Source organism: Coregonus lavaretus, assembly GCF_964263955.1.
Source record: "Coregonus lavaretus genome assembly, chromosome: 5".
Lineage (NCBI taxonomy): Eukaryota > Metazoa > Chordata > Actinopteri > Salmoniformes > Salmonidae > Coregonus > Coregonus lavaretus.
This window is the reverse complement of record NC_139992.1, coordinates 14,496,036-14,518,344: the sequence shown is the minus strand read 5'-3', so window position 1 is coordinate 14,518,344 and position 22,309 is coordinate 14,496,036. Positions and strand designations below refer to the sequence as shown.

General features: G+C 47.1%; 1 protein-coding gene across 1 annotated transcript in view; it reads right to left on the bottom strand.

The window, feature by feature from the left end:
- The window catches only part of LOC311128814 (low-density lipoprotein receptor-related protein 1B-like), a gene marked incomplete at both ends in the record, with an annotated part of 602,749 nt that overhangs the window by 249,365 nt on the left and 331,075 nt on the right, over positions 1-22,309 (bottom strand). Inside the window, 3 exons of the mRNA XM_084161045.1 lie at positions 10,491-10,695; positions 12,180-12,377; positions 13,604-13,849. Of these exons, the coding sequence (XP_084017171.1) occupies positions 10,491-10,695; positions 12,180-12,377; positions 13,604-13,849 (649 nt within the window). The remainder of the gene's footprint in view (positions 1-10,490; positions 10,696-12,179; positions 12,378-13,603; positions 13,850-22,309) is intronic.

Sequence of the window (22,309 nt, the reverse complement as noted above, 5' to 3'; positions counted from 1 at the left end):
TGTCTCTCTCCAGAATGCGCTCTCTCCCACCAATTTGTGCACATTCACTATTTTATATCTTCATTGTGTGAACTGTTTGCATTTTATATCACCAGTAGTACATTTACCGTTAATTCCTATAATTTAGAATCTACAATGTTTGTTTGGTTACCGTAATTTCTGTTAATGCATTCAACATATTATTAATCCAGTCTTTTACCGTTCTCATTGTTGGAGTGGACACGCTGTTTGCAGAGCGCACAACCTATGCTACATTTGTGAGAAACAAGTTTTGGTTTATTTCATTCCATTTACGAGTTTTGTCAATTTTGTCATTTGCTGTGTTCGAATACCCATACTAACATACTGTATACTACATACTTAATGAGTATATACTACATACTATCTACTATTAGTTCATTTTAGTATCCTGTAAACGAACAGTATCCTTTCAGTTGAGTGTACTAGCGCTTCGTCTCTCTACCGGAAGTTGATGCTGTTGCTATGCAACTTCTTGCTAGCTTGTTAGCATAACAAATTACTAGCTAGACATCTTACGATTTCATTAACAATGTCCACTGAGAATGCACAACGACTATACCACTTAGCTAACCTAAGAATGACGTGAATAATCAAGTCAATACATGTTGGGTAGTTAGTTAGATAGCATATAGTTAATATACTGGCAAGTTTGATGTATTAGTAGCCAACTAACGTTAGGTAGTTAGCTAACATACAAGTAACTGCTGTGATGATATGCTATTGTCACGGATTCTGCCGAGGCTGCTCCTCCTCCTTGCTCGGGCAGGCTTCGGCGTTCGTCGTCCCCGGAGTACTAGCTACTGCCGTTCGACGTTATCGGTGTTTGTTTAGTTTTGTCTGTATTGTTTACACCTGTTCGTCATTATGTTAATTGTTTCCCTTATAATTACCCCTGTCTCTCATCTGTACTTTGTGTGTGATTGTTTTCCCCTTCACGGTTGTCTATTTGTGAGCGGGTTATGGAGTTATTTTTGTGTCCTTTTGGATCCTTTTCGTATTAAAAGTACGTGTCCGAGAGTTCTGTGTCCTGCGCCTGACTTCGTTTACCGCATCTCACAGACAGTCGTGACAGAATCACACACCTTACCATGGAGTCAGCAGGAGCGACGGCACCGACTGGATCACTCGAGGCGGCGGGTGAGCGGCAGGTGAGCGTCTATTCCACCTCAGACAGGGGAGGAGGAGCGCGCAGGAATTCGCACTGGACTTCCGGACTCTGGCTGCCAATTCGGGATGGAATGAGAGGGCCCTCATCGACCACTACAGATGCAGCCTGAGGGAGGACGTTCGTCGAGAGCTGGCCTGCAGGGACACCAACCTAAGCTTCGATCAGCTGGTGGACATGTCGATTCGCTTGGATACCCTGTTGGCTACCCACGGACGTCCAGCGCTGGGGCCGTCCATTCCATCCCCCAGCACCTCCGAGCCGAACCCTATGGAGCTCGGGGGTGCTGGTAGTAGGGAGGCCAGGAAGGAGGCTGTCCCCTGCACCAACTGTGGCCGCCGAGGACACACGGCGGTTCAGTACTGGGGAGGGTCTCCTCGGATTCGAGGCAGCAGGCAGCGCACTGATGAGTCATTCCTGGCACAGTGCTAGCTGTGCCACTAGAGATCCTGGTTCGAATCCAGGCTCTGTCGTAGCCGGCCGTGACCGGGAGACCCATGGGGCGGCGCACAATTGGCCCAGCGTCGTCCAGGGTAGGGGAGGGAATGGCCGGCAGGGATGTTGGTAGAGCATGGCGTTTGCAACGCCAGGGTTGTGGGTTCGATTCCCGCGGGGGGCCAGTATGAAAAATAAATAAAAATATGTATGCACTCACTAACTGTAAGTCGCTCTGGATAAGAGCGTCTGCTAAATGACTAAAATGTAAATGTAAAATGTAAGGTCCCAACAATGTGGTCCTCTGTAGCTCAGCTGGTAGAGCACGGCGCTTGTAACGCTAAGGTAGTGGGTTCGATCCCCGGGACCACCCATACACAAAAAAATATGTATGCACGCATGACTGTAAGTCGCTTTGGATAAAAGCGTCTGCTAAATGGCATATTAATATCTGCTAAATGGCATATTAATAATTAATATCAACTCAACCAGAGCTCTCTGCTGTTCATATGTGTATCCAAGTGATGTTTCCAGAAGTTTCTTCTTACTCCCAGCATAAGGCGCTAGTCGATTCAGGCGCAGCTGGGAATTTTATCGATCGCCATTTCTCATATAAGTTAGGGATCCCTATATTACCAGTCGATGTGCCCTTCCCTATCCATGCCCTAGATAGCCGGCCTTTGGGGTCAGGATTGATTAGGGAGGTCACAGCGCCACTGAAGATGAAAACGCAGAAGGGTCATGAGGAGACTATACAGTTGTATTTAATTGACTCTCCTGCGTTTCCAGTGGTGTTGGGACTTCCCTGGTATATCTCATGACCCCAAACATTTCATGGCAACAGAGGGCTCTCAAGGGATTGTCTGATCAGTGTGTGGGGCGGTGTGTAGGCATTTCCGTAGGGGCAACGACGGTGGAGAGTCCGAACCAAATGCCCACAATGCACATTCCTCCTGAGTATGCCGATTTGGCAAGCGCCTTCTGTAAGAAGAAGGCGACTCAATTACCACCTCATCGACAGGGGGATTGTGCGATAGACCTCCAGGTTGGCGCGGCGCTCACTCGCAGCCATGTGTATCCTCTGTCTCAGGAGGAGACGGCTGCTATGGAGACATACGTTGCCGAATCCTTGAGACAGGGATACATATGGCCTGCCACTTCTCCTGCGTCCTCAAGTTTCTTTTTTGTGAAGAAGAAGGATGGGGGTTTACGCCCGTGTATTGATTACCGTGGTCTCAATCAGATCACTATTAAATACAGCTATCCTCTCCCTCTGATTGCTAGTATGACGGGGTCATTACACAGGGCGCACTTCTTCACAAAATTGGATCTCAGGAGCGCTTACAACCTGGTGCGCATTCGGGAGGGAGATGAGTGGAAAACAGCCTTCAGTACCACCTCGGGTCACTATGAGTACCTCGTCATGCCATACGGTCTAATGAATGCTCCTTCAGTCTTCCAATCATTTGTAGACGAGATTTTCCGGGATTTGCATGGACAGGGGGTAGTGGTGTATATTGATGACATTCTGATATACTCCGCTACACGTACCGAGCAAGTGTCCCTGGTACGTCGGGTGCTGGGTAGACTGTTGGAGCATGATCTGTATGTGAAGGCAGAGAAATTTCTGTTTTTCCAGGAGTCAATCTCCTTCCTGGGACACCGGTTGTCTGCGTCAGAGGTGGAGATGGAGATTGACCGCGTTTCAGCCGTGCGTAATTGGCAGACTCCAACTACAGTAAAGGAGGTGCAGCGGTTTTTGGGTTTTGCCAATTACTACCGGAGGTTTATCCGGGGTTTTGGACAGGTAGCGGCTCCCATTACCTCACTGCTAAAGGGGGGCCCGGTGCGTTTGCAGTGGTCGGCTGAAGCGGACAGGGCGTTTAGTCATTTGAAGGACCTGTTCACCTCAGCTCCGGTGCTGGCACATCCGGATCCCTCTTTGGCGTTCCAAGTCGAGGTGGATGCGTCCGAGGCGGGGATCGGTGCTATACTGTCTCAGCGCTCGGGCACACCTCCAAAACTCCGCCCCTGTGCTTTCTATTCTAAGAATCTCAGTCCGGCGGAGCGCAATTATGACGTGGGGGACAGGGAGCTGCTAGCTGTGGTCCAGGCCCTGAAGGTGTGGAGACATTGGCTTGAGGGGGCTAACCACCCTTTTCTCATTCTGACTGACCATCGTAACCTGGAGTACATCCGGGCAGCGAAGAGACTGAACCCTCGTCAGGCTAGGTGGGCCATGTTTCTGGCCCAGTTTGTCTTTAAGATCACGTATATCCCCGGGTCACAGAACGTTAAGGCAGACGCCCTGTCCCGACGATATGACACAGAGGAGAGGTCCATTGAGGCCACTCCCATACTACCGGAGTCTTGTCTCGTGGCACCGGTGGTGTGGGAGGTCGACACGGAAATCGAGCGGGCGTTACGTACAGACCCTTCTCCCCCAGAGTGTCCAGAGGGACGGAGGTACGTGCCGCTCGAGGTCCGTGACCGACTGATTTATTGGCCTCACACGTCACCCTCCTCTGGTCATCCTGGTATTGGTCGGACGGTGCACTGTCTTAGCGGGAAGTACTGGTGGCCCACCTTCGCTAAGGACGTGAGAGTTTACGTTTCTTCCTGCTCGGTGTGCGCCCAGTGTAAGGCGCCTAGACACCTGCCCAGGGGGAAGTTACAACCTCTCCCCGTTCCACAACGGCCGTGGTCTCACCTGTCGGTGCATTTTGTCACGGACCTTCCCCCCTCCCAGGGGAATACCACGATCTTGGTCGTTGTGGATCGGTTTTCTAAGGCCTGCCGTCTCATCCCTATGCCAGGTCTACCTACAGCCCTACAAACGGCCGAAGCCCTGTTTACTCATGTTTTCTGGCACTACGGATGGCCTGAGGATATAGTGTCTGATCGGGGTCCCCAGTTCACCTCTAGAGTGTGGAGGGCGTTCATGGAACGTTTGGGGGTCTCGATCAGCCTTACCTCGGGTTTTCACCCTGAGAGTAATGGGCAGGTGGAGAGAGTAAACCAAGATGTGGGTAGGTTTCTGAGGTCCTACTGCCAGGACCGGCAGGAGGAGTGGTCGGGGTATATTCCCTGGGAAGAGATAGCCCAAAACTCACTCCGCCACTCCTCCACTAATCTCACTCCTTTCCAGTGTGTGTTGGGCTATCAGCCGGTTCTGGCACCCTGGCATCAGAGCCAGATCGAGGCTCCTGCGGTGGATGAATGGTTTCGGCGCTCGGAGGAGACATGGAACGCTGCGCACGTCCATCTGCAGCGGGCCATCAGACGGCAAAAGGCGAGCGCCGATCGCCACCGCAGTGAGGGTCCGGTTTATGCACCGGGAGATCGGGTCTGGCTCTCGACCAGAAACCTGCCCCTTCACCTGCCCTGCCGGAAGCTGGGCCGGCGGTTTGTGGGGCCATTTAAAGTCCTGAGGAGATTGAACGAGGTATGTTATAGGTTACAGCTGCCTGTTAATTATCGCATTAACCCCTCGTTCCATGTGTCTCTCCTCAGGCCGGTGGTAGCTGGTCCACTCCAGGAGAATGAGGTACGAGAGGCCCCTCCGCCCCCACTAGACATCTAAGGGGCTCCGGCGTACTCAGTCCGTTCCATCGTGGATTCTGCAGTATCTCGTGGAGTGGGAGGGGTACGGTCCGGAGGAACGGTGCTGGGTCCCTAGGAGGGACATCCTAGATCCCTCCCTGTTGACAGAGTTCCACCGGATTCACCCAACTCGCCCTGCTCCGCGTCCTCCTGGCCGTCCCCGAGGCCGGGGTCGGCGCACGGCTGGGGCCGCGCGTCAAGGGGGGGGTACTGTCACGGATTCTGCCGAGGCTGCTCCTCCTCCTTGCTCGGGCAGGCTTCGCCGTTCGTCGTCCCCGGAGTACTAGCTACTGCCATTCGATGTTATCGGTGTTTGTTTAGTTTTGTCTGTATTGTTTACACCTGTTCGTCATTATGTTATTTGTTTCCCTTATAATTACCCCTGTCTCTCATCTGTACTTTGTGTGTGATTGTTTTGTTGTCTATTTGTGAGCGTGTTATTTCCTCCCTGCGTGGAGTTATTTTTGTGTCCTTTTGGATCCTTTTCGTATTAAAAGTACGTATCCGAGAGTTCTGTGTCCTGCGCCTGACTTCGTTTACCGCATCTCACAGACAGTCGTGACAGCTATGGAGTTCATAAGGCTAGCATAGCTAACAAATTGTCAGCCAACATAATGTGAAACAACATTTATTTGAAAATTCTTTACCTTATTACATTGCTCAACATTTTCTTAACATTTGTCATAATTTATTAAAGCAATGAATTTGTATCTGCTCTCGACAGAATTTGGCTGCATATTTTCCGCCGTTTTCTTCAAATCTGAAAATGTTGTGAAGCCACGCCCATTTTCTGAAGAATTGCATTATGGACCCGAAAAGCACGAAATAGTGTCCACTGCTTGTATACTTCATATTTTGCGAATGTAGTACGGCAGCCGGGAATTTTGGCATACTAACTATATCCATAATATGACCAATAAGCATACTACATACTCAAGTTACATTACAAATAGTATGGTTAGTGCGGTTAGTATGAGTATTCGAACAAAGCTATTGTCTTTTGTTAGCGCTTCTGTCAATGTTGAGTAAGAACACGCATCTGATTATGCATAGAAGTAGGCCTATAGGCTACCTGGCCTGTGCGCAAATGTAGGCATATAAAAGTGCCCATTTGGGGATCTGATAGTATTTCTGATTGGCTTAACACAACACAACTAATGAGCTGTGGAGCTTCTCAAAGTAATGTCTTCTTCACCTCAAACAGTAAGCAAACAAAGTCTGTTTTTTCATCCATTGAGAAAGACAATAGTTCCTCAACGTATTTGAAAAATCTTTACAGCTCTCGCCCTTTCGATAACCACTTAGCGTGAAATGGAAAAATGTCATGCTCTGATCCAGTGGAAACGTTTGTTGCAGACAGGCCATGTTTAGCCAATGTGATTTATGGGATATTTATTTTTATCCTAATATTTTCTACCTGCAGGCTGCAATGTTTTTATTTGTTGGCTTTATAGGCTATTTTTACATAGTTGGCCATGGCAATAGAAGTACATTTTTAGCTTTGTATAATTTTCATTTAGATTTGGATCTAATTTTGATTAACCATTTGACAATGATTTCGAGATATGAAGACGTTATTATAAATGAAATGAAACTGTTCCACGAAAATGTGCATATGAAAACCATAACTGACACGCAGATCGGTAGAAATGGTAAGTAAGATAAATTGGCATTCCACATGAGAAAGTTTTCTGACTCCTCGTGTAGCCTATTACCGGTAACTTCAGGAGAGTAAAGCTAGAATCTGTGAAAGCCAGTAGGAGTGGGAGGAGGATGGTCAGGTCAAGTTTTCTCCTGGTTATCTTGACCTGGCTCCCTCGAGTCGTTTGTGTTTTATTTCATCAAACAGTGCGCTTAAAGCATCAGACAAGCTCAATGCATATATACTGCAGTTGATTTTATTAAAACACATAGGGCGTGTCTATATATGGAAAAATACATGTTTTAAAAGAACCGATGACTTTCGGTCGACCAATATTTTTTTGGGTCGGGGACAAACATTAAGTGTATTATTCTTATTTTCCCTCAGACAACCAAGGCTAAGGGTACGGAAGCCCAGAAGGCCAAGACACTCTTAAAATGATCTCGTCCTAACAACTTAGTATATCATTCGAACAACTTAGTATCTCGTTTGAACAAGTTAGTATATAGTTTGAACAACTTAGTAAAAAGTCATTCACACAAGATACTAAGTCCCAATTTTGTTTGAGTTGTCTTTCATGTGGTCCTCTGTAGCTCAATTGGTAGAGCATGGCACTTGTAATGCCAGGGTAGTGGGTTCGATCCCCGGGACCACCCATACGTAAAAATATATGCGCACATGACTGTAAGTCACTTTGGATAAAAGCGTCTGCTAAATGGCATATTATGATTTCATAACAATTTTCAGATTCAAGTATTCAGCCTGTTTTCATTGTTTTGTCAATGAATAGCATTGCAAACTACACTGCTCAAAAAAATAAAGGGAACACTTAAACAACACAATGTAACTCCAAGTCAATCACACTTCTGTGAAATCAAACTGTCCACTTAGGAAGCAACACTGATTGACAATACATTTCGCATGCTGTTGTGCAAATGGAATAGACAACAGGTGGAAATGATAGGCAATTAGCAAGACACCCCCAATAAAGAAGTGGCTCTGCAGGTGGTGACCACAGACCACTTCTCAGTTCCTATGCTTCCTGGCTGATGTTTTGGTCACTTTTGAATGCTGGCGGTGCATTAACTCTAGTGGTAGCATGAGACGGAGTCTACAACCCACACAAGTGGCTCAGGTAGTGCAGCTCATCCAGGATGGCACATCAATGCGAGCTGTGGCAAGAAGGTTTGCTGTGTCTGTCAGTGTAGTGTCCAGAGCATGGAGGCGCTACCAGGAGACAGGCCAGTACATCAGGAGACGTGGAGGAGGGCGTAGGAGGGCAACAACTCAGCAGCAGGACCGCTACCTCCGCCTTTGTGCAAGGAGGAGCAGGAGGAGCACTGCCAGAGCCCTGCAAAATGACCTCCAGCAGGCCACAAATGAGCATGTGTCTGCTCAAACGGTCATAAACAGACTCCATGAGGGTGGTATGAGGGCCCGACGTCCACAGGTGGGGCTTGTACTTACAGCCCAACACCGTGCAGGATGTTTGGCATTTGCCATAGAACAACAAGATTGGCAAATTCGCCACTGGCGCCATGTGCTCTTCACAGATGAAAGCAGGTTCACACTGAGCACATGTGACAGACGTGACAGAGTCTGGAGACAGCGTGGAGAACGTTCTGCTGCCTGCAACATCCTCCAGCATGACCGGTTTGGCGGTGGGTCAGTCATGGTGTGGGGTGGCATTTCTTTGTGGGGCCGCACAGCCCTCCATGTGCTCGCCAGAGGTAGCCTGACTGCCATTAGGTACCGAGATGAGATCCTCAGACCCCTTGTGAGACCATATGCTGGTGCGGTTGGCCCTGGGTTCCTCCTAATGCAAGACAATGCTAGACCTCATGTGGCTGGAGTGTGTCAGCAGTTCCTGCAAGAGGAAGGCATTGATGCTATTGACTGGCCCGCCCGTTCCCCAGACCTGAATCCAATGGAGCACATCTGGGACATCATGTCTCGCTCCATCCACCAACGCCACGTTGCACGACATACTGTCCAGGAGTTGGCGGATGCTTTAGTCCAGGTCTGGGAGGAGATCCCTCAGGAGACCATCCGCCACCTCATCAGGAGCATGCCCAGGCGTTGTAGGGAGGTCATACAGGCACGTGGAGGCCACACACACTACTGAGCCTCATTTTGACTTGTTTTAAGGACATTACATCAAAGTTGGATCAGCCTGTAGTGTGGTTTTCCACTTTAATTTTGAGGGTGACTCCAAATCCAGACCTCCATGGGTTGATAAATTTGATTTCCATTGATACTTTTTGTGTGATTTTGTTGTCAGCACATTCAACTATGTAAAGAAATAAGTATTTAAAAGATTATTTCATTCATTCAGATCTAGGATGTGTTGTTTAAGTGTTCCCTGTATTTTTTTGAGCAGTGTATAATAACTACATAGCCATAAGTGTATAGCCGTAAGTGGGACTCGTAAACATACACATTGGCAGCAGTCTGCGGATCCTAGAACTGCACCAAACTGACCCATGTTCCACAGCATCTGTGACATTGGATGGAACTGGAAGCCATCTGCTTTTTATGACATTCTACGGCTCAATGTAGCCTGTAAATGAACATTGTGATTACTTTGCCCATCAACAGAGTCACGTCTAATCTCCCAAACATGGCAACTATCCTGCTTTTGTCCACAGAACCACAGGCAAGAGCGGGAGACCCACAGAGCCCTTAAAGAGCACAGGCTTAAATTAGGCATTGACGACAATGAAACAGTGTTAGGAAGAAATATCCTTCTACAGATCAATAGCCTTATTCATTGGATCAGGCCCCTTAGAGCAATGGCCCACTCTTTTGAGTGGATTCAAGTAATTACATTATAATTATTACTATGGAGAGGAACCTTTCCTGTATGCACAGAAATCATCCATTAATCATAATGTGTTATCCTCTGAAATGCAGTCATCCCCCTTAAAATGTGCAGATGTATATCTTATAAGACTACTTAATTGATTTTTATGAATGTCTGGACTTTGTTTTAAAACAAAATAAACCAAATGAATTTTATGATCACATAAACATATTTCATCAGTATGCATTAACGGAAGAACTAAGCTAAACACACTATACCAAAACATCTTCTTATTCAGTTTTTTTCATTAAACTTTATGCCTGTGAGATTGTTCAGAGATGAATTGAAGCAATGTATTAAAAGAGAAAAAGTAAGATTGGTAATGTGCATGAGTCAGGGAAGAGGAAAATATTAGCCATATCACTTGTCTTCGCTAGAATGGAGTCCACAGTATTATTATTAATGTATTCTATATTTTTATCACTAACAGACCCTAACATAGCAGACATCTTCATACATCAAGGGAGAAGAAAGTATAGAATACATTAATAATGAAGAATATGAAGGGTGTTGTTTTTCTTATTATGACCTCAAACCTGATTGATTGTGTACAGTATGTGAGTCAGACCTGGATTTAAATAGTATTTGTTTTCTTTCAAATAGTTTAGCTGTGTTTGACTGAGCTTGTCTGGCACAACAGAACCGATTGAATAATCCCAAAAGTGTAAACCCTGCACATCTGTCACTCAATCAAACGCTCAAAGTATTTGAAAGAAAACAAATGCTATTTGAACCCAGATCTGATGTGAGTTAGCACCCACCCTTGTCCTGGGTCCAGAGCGATGGCCCGTGGATGCTCCATCCATCCAGCTATCAGTGTGGTCCTCATCTCTCCATTCAGCCTGGCCACCTCGATCTGGTCCAGGTTACTGTCAATCCAGTACAGGTTCCCTGCTATCCAGTCCACCGCCAGCCCCTCTGGAGTGGCCAGCCCATGCTGCACAACAACCTCGATCCCTGTCACACCTGATGGAACACCAACCACAGGACCATGATCACCACCTTTTAGACCCGGTGAGATGGACCAACCCACAGCACCATGGTCATCAATACACACACCACAGGAGGTTGGTTGCACCTTAATTGGGGAGAACGGGCTCATGGTAATGGCTGGAGCGGAATCAGTGGAATGGTATGAAATACATCAAACACATGGTTTCCATGTGTTTGATGCCATACCATTCACTCTGTTCCAGCCATTATTGTGAGCCATCCTCCCCTTAGCAGCCTCCACTGACACACAGTAGGTGAGAGAAGACTGGTGAAGGGATGTATTCAACTCATCCTGATTATTTCCCCCTTGTTGAGGGGATTTGTTTGTTGGTCTGCCAACAAAATTACATTTCATGGAGAGAAAACCCTTGCTAGAAAAACTCTTGAGGAAGAACACATGGACATAAAAGAAGATAGTTTCCTCCAGTGTTCCATTAAACATAAAAGGTTTTCCCAGTATGTCTATAATCAAGCTGTTTACAATGATCCTCTGCTGGAGCCTTTGTGGAAGAATCACAAAAGGGAGAAATACACTGTACAAAACACCTTCCTAATTCAAAACATGAAGAACACCTTCCTAATATAAAACATGAAGAACACCTTCCTAATATAAAATATCAAGAACACCTTCCTAATACAAAACATTAAGAACACCTTCCTAATAAAAAACATTAAGAACACCTTCCTAATACAAAACATTATGAACACCCTCCTAATACAAAACATTAAGAACACCTTCCTAATACAAAACATTAAGAACACCTTCCTAATACAAAACATTATGAACACCTTCCTAATACAAAACATTATGAACACCCTACTAATATAAAACATTAAGAACACCACCCCCCCCCCTACTACCATACGCCGTTCACACTCAGTGTAGGTGCAGCAGTGGGATGCATTCTATGGCCCCATAGAGAAAATGAGAGAAAGAGAGAAATAGTTCTATTGCAGCAGAGGCCCAGAATGTCGCGCAGCACAAAACACCAACCCAAACACCAAACAAGAAGTTGCAATTCATCAAAGTCTTCAGAGACTTACTATAACAATGGGAAGACTACTGAGGGTCCTAGAGTCTACCCACTACACTCAGCATTACCCTGCTGAAATAACTCCTCAATGGAGGGACAGGATTGCTCACAGTATCAAAGAGGTGCTAAGTAGAACTGAACTGAAAACATTAATGAACTAAACTGTATAGTTGGAAAGTCTAAAAAAAAGTTCCACTACAGAAGGAAGCCATGTTTATCCTCCTCATCTAATACATCACAGCATTTAGATCTAATGCTTAGCCTAGCCAAAGTATTTAAAGACTTTGAAAGCCTCAACACATCACAGCTTTTACGATCTAATGTGCAGCTTAGACCTATGTACCTTCAGAGTCTGAAAGCCCAATAGATTACACCATTTAGATCTAACATGTAGCCTAGATCTAACATATAGAACCTACATACCTCCGGAGTCCGAGAGGCGTCCTCTGTAGATCTTATCCTCCACCACATCTGTCCAGTAGAGCAGGCTGTGATTAAAGTGGAAGTCAAGAGCAATGGTGTTCCGGAGCCCTGGCACCAGCAGGCTGTAGTCTCGCTTATGAAGATCTATCCGTCTTATCTCATGCCGGATAGAGAAGATGATGAAAGCCTCAAAGGGATCTGGCCAATGGAAAGAAAGGGAGGAAAGGAAGAGGAAAAAGTTAAAACGGAGGTGAACGATGCCACAACAATACCAACATGAATGGCATGAGCCTGGGAAGTTATTTGAACTGGTGCCATTAGCGCAGAACATACACAGGTACGCATGACTACACAAACATGCACACACACACACACACACATTCGCACATGTGCGCCCATGCACACACACTGGATCATGCTCTTTCATGACTAGGCACTGGTACACACACCTTATCTTCAGAGAATTCCAGATACAAGGTTACTCTAAGGCAAAATCAGTGTTACGCACAGAACAGAAAGCCTATCCTGACTACGGAGAAACATATTATCTTCAATTCACAGAACAATGACAAAGACTGGATACTGTATGGAGTAGGGATGTTAGCTACTTGTTATGCTGACAAGTTCCTACTTATTTATAATTCAGTTATACCTGAAATTCTCTGTACAAAAGCTAGAGCCTTGCATGAAACATCACCACAGATTCAATAGCACATTTGTCCAAATTAAATGAGGTTCTTACTCAGTTTTCTATTGTGCACAGAAAATGGATTTATGTAAAAACTAATAAAATGTTCATGTGGTTCTTTAGTAAATTGCCTATTCTTTCCCCGTTTTAACATACGATTAGCACTGCAACTGCCATCAATCTCTGAGGGAAATAGAGAGGTGAGCAGTAAAAAACGAGCTTCATAAATCTGAATGCGACACATCAAGGCTGCATGTTCTCCTCGTTTACGAGCAGCAACACAGAAGCAAAAAAACGTCCAAAACATCAATCCAATCACACAAACTACAACACAATTAGACGGTTTGTTCCCGTCATGTAAAGCTGTGTGATTGGATTTAGGTAAAGCCTCCCCCCACATAAACACACACACACACACACACACAAATTATGCCTTCTTTCTGATGCCTTCTTAATAGGAATGTGGTTTTGCTTGTTTCCCAGGAGTAGGATAGACAACAGCATTTTTTACCTATCTTAAAGTGGTCTATATCTTTTATGGCTATTAACGTGGCGGAACCTTCCTACATGTCTTATCATGTGTTTTTCTTAAATGTGTATGTCATTCATACGTGTCTTGTTTTTGTAATTTATTAATGATGCTGAGTGATAAAACAATTTCCCAAGTTGGGATCAATAAAGTACTACTCTACTCTATACTCTCTACACATGCAGCCCCCACACTTTGTCACCTCACCTGTGCTGTGGCAGCTGTCTCCATCGGGGCCCAGCCTCCAGCCTGGGTAGCAGGAACACTTGACGGTGGTCTTGTACTGCTCACACATCTGGCTGCACTTCAGGTGCCTGCTGCAGTAGTCCACTGCCTCACACGTCCTGTTGTTAGAGTCCAGGTGGAGCCCTGTAGGGCAGGAGCAGACCACCCCCGTCCCTGGTACCACCATGCACTGATGGCTGCAGCCACCCTTGGCCACCAAACACTTATCTGGGAGCAGAGAGAGAGAGAACAGGAAGTAAGAACCAACTCTGATCTGGGAGCAGAGAGAGCGAGGACAGGAAGTAAGAACCAACTCTGATTGGGGAGCAGAGAGAGAGGACAGGAAGTAAGAACCAACTCTGATCTGGAAGTAGAGAGAGAGAGGACAGGAAGTAAGAACCAAATCTGATCTGGGAGTAGAGCGAGAGAGAACAGGATGTAAGAACCAACTCTGATCTGGAAGTAGAGAGAGAGGACAGGAAGCAAGAACCAACTCTGATCTGGGAGCAGAGAGAGAGAGAGAGAACAGGAAGTAAGAACCAACTCTGATCTGGAAGTAGAGCGAGAGAGGACAGGAAGTAAGAACCAACTCTGATCTGGAAGTAGAGAGAGAGAGAGAGGACAGGAAGTAAGAAACAACTCTGATCTGGAAGTAGAGAGAGAGAGAGGACAGGAAGTAAGAACCAAACACCTATCTGAGATGGTTTTCAAAAGAGCATTGGGTAGTTAATGGACAGGGGGAAAGTCATCCATTGGATCCTAAACGGTAGTTAGAAAAATAAGACTACAATATGTTGGGCCAAAATGTGCATGGTACGCTTAAAAAAAAGAGAATGGGAATGCAAATAATATCAGAATTAAAACTAGCTGGCTAGCTAGAATAACACTGCCACTTTTTGCTCTGAGCTAGAGATTGCTAGTTGAGCATGATGACAGAATATTTCCGCTGCATATGCAACACAAGAAAAAGCTATTACATAATGAAAGACGCTCCACAGTTCAGTTAGTCCTTGGCAGCATGACCTGAGGGATGACGCCTTTATTACTGCCAAGGCTTCAACACAAAATGAAATTGGAAAGTGTTACGCCTACAACCTGGTGAGGATTCGGGAGGGGGATGAGTGGTAGACAGCGTTTAATACACCCAGTGGGCATTACGAGTACCAAGTCATGCTGTTTGGTCTAGCCAACGCACCTGCGGTGTTCCAGGCGTTGGTCAATGACATGCTCCGGGACCTCTTCGACTACAGCATCTTCGTGTATTTGGATGATATCCTCATATTTTCGAAAGACATGAGTGAACACCAGCAGTATGTTAGGCAGGCCCTTCACAACGCCTTCTCCTTCACCAGCTCTACGTCAAGGCGGATAAGTGTGTGTTCCAAACTGAGACAGTCTCCTTCCTGGGGTTCATCGTCATCCAGGGGGACCTACGGATGGACCCAGCCTCGGTCAGCACGGTACTGTATTGGCCCCAGCCCTCATCCCTCAAGCAACTACAATGGTTTTTAGGGTTCACACATTTTTATAGGCGATTAATTGGCAATTTTAGCTCGCTAGTCGCTCCCCTGACAGCCCTCACCAAGATGAGCGTACGCTCCTTCGCCTGGACCCCAGAAGTGGGGAACGCATTTGAAGCGTTGAAGCGCTGAAGCGGCGCTTTACATCTGCCCCGGTCCTCGGGCAACCTGATCCGTCCCTGCCGTTCATTGTGGAGGTGGATGCTTCAGACGTTGCAGTGGGAGCAATCCTGTCCCAGTGGTTCCTGACGGACTGTAAGACTCACCCCTGCTCGTATTTCTCCTATCGGCTGTCCCCGGTGGAGCGGAATTACGACGTGGGGAACCGTGAGCTGCTAGCAGTCAAGCTCGCCCTGGTGGAGTGGAGACATTGGCTAGAGGGGGCCAACCAATCCATTTGTAGTATGGACTGACCACAAGAACTTAGCCTACATTCAGGGGGCCAAGAGGCTCAACTCGCGCCAGGCCAGGTGGGCGTTGTTCTTCACCAGGTTCCGGTTCACCATCTCACACCGTCCGGGGTCGAAGAACACCAAGCCTGACGCGCTCTCCCGGCAGTTCGACCCCTTGGACCTGGTGGAGAGGGACGCGCACACTAAGAGCTCACGTCAGCCCGCGGCAGGGCTGCTCCGACCCCTGCCTATCCCCAAGTGCCCAAGTGCCTACGCCTCCAGCAACCCAGCTACGTCGAGTCAGCGACTGGCGTGGGCGGATTACGCCCACAACACCTTTCTCTGCTCGTCCACCGGCCTGTCCCCCTTATAGTGCCATTATGGGTACCAACCCCCCCTATTCCCCGAGCAACATCAGTCGCTGTCGCCGCACCTGGAGGCAGGTACGGGCGGTGCTTAAGCGGGCCTCGGTCTTCTCTCAACATCAGGCCAACCGCAGGCGTCGCCCGGCCCCGGTCTTTCGCCCGGGACAGAGGGTGTGGCTCTCCACGCACGATCTTCCCCTCCACATGGAGTCCAGGAAGCTGTCCCCCCGGTTCGTCGGGCCATTCAGAGTGGTCCGGCGAGTCAACCCAGTGGCCTACCGCCTGCAACTTCCCCCCACCATGCGGGTGCATCCCACATTCCATGTGTCCCTCCTCAAGCCCGTCACCACCTGTCCCCTGGCTCCCCCTCCTCGTCCTGTTCCCCCACTGCGCCTCGTCGGAGGGCAGCCGGCTTTTACTCTGTGGACCGGATCCTGGACTGCCGGCGGGTGGGGAGGGGTCTCACATTTCTGGTGGACTGGGAGGGTTATGGGCCGGAGGAGCGGTCCTGCGTGCCCAGGAGCGACATTCTGGACCCAGGGCTGATAACAACATTCCGTCGCCTCCACCCAGAGGAGGGGGTCGCAGTTCCAGAGCAACCCACTAGGTGTCATCCTCCGACAACCTTAGGCACCTCCTCACTCACAGTCGGGACTAATCATGATCCTATTGTTGTCACCTGTGTCTATCTGATTAATCTGTGTATTTATGCCCTCACTTTCCTGTGTTCCCTTGCTCCGTTTTCTCTGCTAGTTTCACTATGCCAAGCAGTACTAATCAGTGTCTGATCGCGGGACGTATGGACAGGTACGTGAGAAGTGTTCTCCCTGTTTATTTATTATTTCAGTTATAGTTAGTATTTCGTATTTTTGTCTGTATGCCTGTTTTTTGGAGTCATATTTGCTCCGCCTTTCTTTTTCGTGTAAAGTCCGTTATTTTGTATCCTGGCTTCGGGACCATCAGTAAAGTTCCTTGTTTCACCATCTCGGCCTACTGCCTACTGTCTAACCTGCACCGCACCTGCGTCACACCTCACACCAACCCTTACAGAAAGTTGTGCAGTTGTGTACTATTCTTTTTACAAAACGATTCTTTCTTTGTGCAGTCTGTTTCCCATTCTCACCCCAGTCTATAATGGAATACTTTTCTCTGAAGCAGCTAGGCACCCGATTATTGTAAGGAGCCAGACAGGTCCAGAATATGAAAACGCATTCTGGTGAGAAAATGACACTACACGTCCAAAGTCTCCTTGCTAGCTAGCCATGATTAAGACGATCTTCATGGCACAGACAAAAAACAATTGCATTTTCTCTGTGGGGGTCCCCTAGCTGCCTGCGTGTGTGGAAGGTGGAGGAGGATAGAGGAGCGTTGTGCTCCCATAGGTTACAGCTGGAGGAATGACTCCTGCTGAGTTGGCTCAAATCAATCAGGGCCCTTAAGGTCTCCCTGTATGACCTAATTGGTTATGAAGCTGGCAACACGGTGTGGGCCTTTTCTCAAAGGTTGTATCCCAAATTGCACCCACTTCCCTATACCCTTTTCCATTTACACTTTTCTGCATAGGGCTCTGTTCAAAAGTAGTGCACTATGTACGGAATAGTGTGCCATTTGGGAGGCAGATAAAAGTAATAACACATGCACTCTGAGCTATGGCATCTAACAATGGTCCCCTATGAGGGTCCCTCTCTCCACTGGGATTCTCTGACCCTATTACATGGGCCGAGTCACTGACTTACTAGTGCTCTTCCATACCGTCCCTAGGAGGGGTGCGTCACATCGTGCCAGGCTTTTTTGCGCTATACTCAACTTGAGTAGGTTGAGTCACTGACGTGATCTTCCTGTCCGGTCTTGCGCGACCTCGGGCACGTGCGGTAGAGGAGATCTTTGTGGGCTATACTCAGCCTTGCCTCATAGTAGTAAGTTGGTGGTCTGTTGATATCCCTCTAGTCGTGTGGGGGCTGTACTTTGACAAAGTGAGTGGGGTTATATCCTGCTTGTTTGGCCCTGTCCGGAGGTAACGTCGGACGGGGCCCCCCCCCCGTCTCAGCCTCCAGTATCTATGCTGCAATAGTCTGTGTGCCAGAGGGCTAGGGTCAGTCTTTCCTATTTGGTGAAATTCTCCTGTTTTATCTGGTTTCCTATGTGAACTTGAGTATGCCTCTAATTCTCTCTCCCTCTCTTCCTCCCCTCGCGGAGGACCTGAGCCCTAGGACCATGCCTCAGGACTAACTGGCATGATGACTCCTGGCTGTCCCCAGTCCACCTGGTCATGCTGCTGCTTCAGTTTCAACTGTTCAGCCTGCTATGGAACCCTGACCTGTTAACCGGATGTGCTACCTTGACCCGGATCTGCTGTCTTCGACTCTCTCTCTCTCTCTCTCTCTCTCTCTCTCTCTCTCTCTTTCTCTTTCCCTCCCTTTCTCTCTCTCCCTACCGCACCTGCTGTCTTGACCTCTGAATGCTCTGCTATTTTTTTATTTTTTTATTTATTATTTTATTTCACCTTTATTTAACCAGGTAAGCCAGTTGAGAATAAGTTCTTATTTACAACTGCGACCTGGCCAAGATAAAGCAAAGCAGTGTGATAAAAACAACAACACAGAGTTACATATGGGGTAAAACAAAACATAAAGTCAAAATTACAACAAAATATATATACAGTGTGTGCAAATGTAGCAAGTTATGGAGGTAAGGCAAGAAATAGGCTATAGTGCAAAATAATTACAATTAGTATTAACACTGGAATGATAGATGTGCAAGAGATGTTGTGCAAATAGAGATACTGGGGTACAAATGAGCAAAAATAAATAACAATACAGGGATGAGGTAGTTGGGCGGGCTAATTTCAGATGGGCTGTGTACAGGTGCAGTGATCGGTAAGGTGCTCTGACAACTGATGCTTAAAGTTAGTGAGGGAGATAAGTGTCTCCAGCTTCAGAGATTTTTGCAATTTGTTCCAGTCATTGGCAGCAGAGAACTGGAAGGAATGGCGGCCAAAGGAGGTGTTGGCTTTGGGGATAACAAGTGAGATATACCTGCTGGAGCGCATACTATGGGTGGGTGTTGCTATGGTGACCAATGAGCTAAGATAAGGCGGGGATTTGCCTAGCAGTGATTTATAGATGACCTGGAGCCAGTGGGTTTGGCGACGAATATGTAGTGAAGACCAGCCAACGAGAGCTTACAGGTCACAGTGGTGGGTAGTATATGGGGCTTTGGAGACAAAACAGATGGCACTGTGATAGACTACATCCAATTTGCTGAGTAGAGTGTTGGAGGCCTTGTTTGGCAGCATGAGTGAAGGAGGCTTTGTTGCGAAATAGGAAACCGATTCTAGATTTAACTTTGGATTGGAGATGCTTAATGTGAGTCTGGAAGGAGAGTTTACAGTCTAACCAGACACCTAGGTATTTCTTAGTTGTCCACATACTCTAGGTCAGACCCGTCGAGAGTAGTGATTCTAGTCGGGTGGGCGGGTGCAAGCAGCGTTCGGTTGAAGAGCATGCATTTCGTTTTACTAGTGTTTAAGAGCAGTTGGAGGCTACTGAAGGAGTGTTGTATGGCATTGAAGCTCGTTTGGAGGTTTGTTAACACAGTGTCCAATGAAGGGCCAGATGTATACAAAATGGTGTCGTCCGCGTAGAGGTGGATCTGAGAGTCACCAGCAGCAAGAGCGACATCATTGATATACACGGAGAGAAAAAAGTCGGCCCAAGAATTGAACCCTGTGGCACCCCCATAGAGAATGCCATAGGTCCAGACAACAGGCCCTCCGATTTGACACATTGAACTCTATCTGAGAAGTAGTTGGTGAACCAGGCGAGGCAGTCATTTGAGAAACCAAGGCTATTTAGTCTGCCAATAAGAATGCAGTGGTTGACAGAGTCGAAAGCCTTGGCCAGGTCGATGAAGACGGCTGCACAGTACTGTCTATTATCGATCGCGATTATAATATCGTTTAGGACCTTGAGCGTGGCTGAAGTGCACCCATGACCAGCTCGGAAACCGGATTGCATAGCGGAGAAGGTACGGTGGGATTCGAAATGGTCGGTGATCTGTTTGTTAACTTGGCTTTCAAAAACTTTCGAAAGGCAGGGCAGGATAGATATGGGTCTGTAACAGTTTGGATCTAGAGTGTCACCCCCTTTGAAGAGGGGGATGACCGCGGCAGCTTTCCAATCTCTGGGGATCTCAGACGTTACGAAAGAGAGGTTGAACAGGCTAGTAATAGGGGTTGCGACAATTTCGGCGGCTAGTTTTAGAAAGAAAGGGTCCAGATTGTCTAGCCCAGATGATTTGTAGGGGTCCAGATTTTGCAGCTCTTTCAGAACATCAGCTGTCTGGATTTGTGTGAAGGAGAAGCGGGGGGGGGGGGCATGGGCAAGTTGCAGCGGAGGGTGCAGAGCTGGTGGCCGGGGTAGTGGTAGCCAGGTGGAAAGCATGGCCAGCCGTAGCAAAATGCTTGTTGAAATTCTCGATTATTGTAGATTTATCGGTGGTGATAGTGTTTCCTAGCCTCAGTGCAGTCGGCAGCTGGGAGGAAGTGCTCTTATTCTCCATGGACTTTACAGTGTCCCAAAACCTTTTGGAGTTAGTGCTACAGGATGCAAATTTCTGTTTGAAAAAGTTAGCCTTTGCTTTCCTAACTGCTTGTGTATATTGGTTCCTAACTTCCCTGAAAAGTTGCATATCGCGGGGGCTATTTGATGCTAATGCAGTACGCCACAGGATGTTTTTGTGCTGGTCAAGGGCAGTCAAGTCTGAGGAGAACCAGGGGCTATATCTGTTCTTAGTTCTGTATTTTTTGAATGGGGCATGTTTATTTAAGATTGAGAGGAAATTACTTTTAAAGAACGACCAGGCATCCTCTACTGACGGAATGAGATCTATATCCATTTGCTATAGCCACATTTAATCCTAAGGTCCTGACCTGTTGCACCCTCTACAACCACTGTTATTTATATTTGACCCTGCTGGTCATCTATGAACGTTTGAACATCTTGAAGAACGATCTGGCCTTAATGACCATGTACTGTTATAATCTCCACTGACACAGCCAGAAAAGGATGGTTCCCTCTCTAGGTTTCTGCCTAGGTTCCTGCCTTTCTATGGAGTCTTTCCTAGCCACTGTGCTTCTACAGTGAGGGAAAAAAGTATTTGATCCCCTGCTGATTTTATAAGTTTGCCCACTGACAAAGAAATGATCAGTCTATAATTTTAATGGTAGGTTTATATGAACAGTGAGAGACAGAATAACAGCAACAAAAATCCAGAAAAACGCATGTCAAAAATGTTATACATTTATTTGCATTTTAATAAGGGAAATAAGTATTTGACCTCCTCTCAATCAGAAAGATTTCTGGCTCCCAGGTGTCTTTTATACAGGTAACGAGCTGAGATTAGGAGCACACTCTTAAAGGGAGTGCTCCTAATCTCAGCTCGTTACCTGTATAAAAGACACCTGTCCACAGAAGCAATCAATCAATCAGATTCCAAACTCTCCACCATGGCCAAGACCAAAGAGCTCTCCAAGGATGTCAGGGACAAGATTGTAGACCTACACAAGGCTGGAATGGGCTACAAGACCATTGCCAAGCAGCTTGGTGAGAAGGTGACAACAGTTGGTGCGATTATTCGCAAATGGAAGAAACACAAAATAACTGTCAATCTCCCTCGGCCTGGGGCTCCATGCAAGATCTCACCTCGTGGAGTTGCAATGATCATGAGAACGGTGAGGAATCAGCCCAGAACTACACGGGAGGATCTTGTCAATGATCTCAAGGCAGCTGGGACCATAGTCACCAAGAAAACAACTGGTAACACACTACGCCGTGAAGGACTGAAATCCTGCAGCGCCCGCAAGGTCCCCCGCTCAAGAAAGCACATATACAGGCCCGTCTGAAGTTTGCCAATGAACATCTGAATGATTCAGAGAAGAACTGGGTGAAAGTGTTGTGGTCAGATGAGACCAAAATTGAGCTCTTTGGCATCAACTCAACTCGCCATGTTTGGAGGAGGAGGAATGGTGCCTATGACCCCAAGAACACCATCTCCACCGTCAAACATGGAGGTGGAAACATTATGCTTTGGGGGTGTTTTTCTGCTAAGGGGACAAGACAACTTCACCGCATCAAAGGGACGATGGACGGGGCCATGTATCGTCAAATCTTGGGTGAGAACCTCCTTCCCTCAGTTGGTAGAGCATGGCACTTCTAACGCTAGGGTTGTGGGTTTGATTCACGGGGGGCCAGTATGAAAAAAATAAAAAAATAATGAGGAGAGGAGTGGGACAAAATCCCTCCTGAGATGTGTGCAAACCTGGTGGCCAACTACAATAAAAGTCTGACCTCTGTTTGCCAACAAGGGTTTTGCCACCAAGTACTGAGTCATGTTTTGCAGAGGGGTCAAATA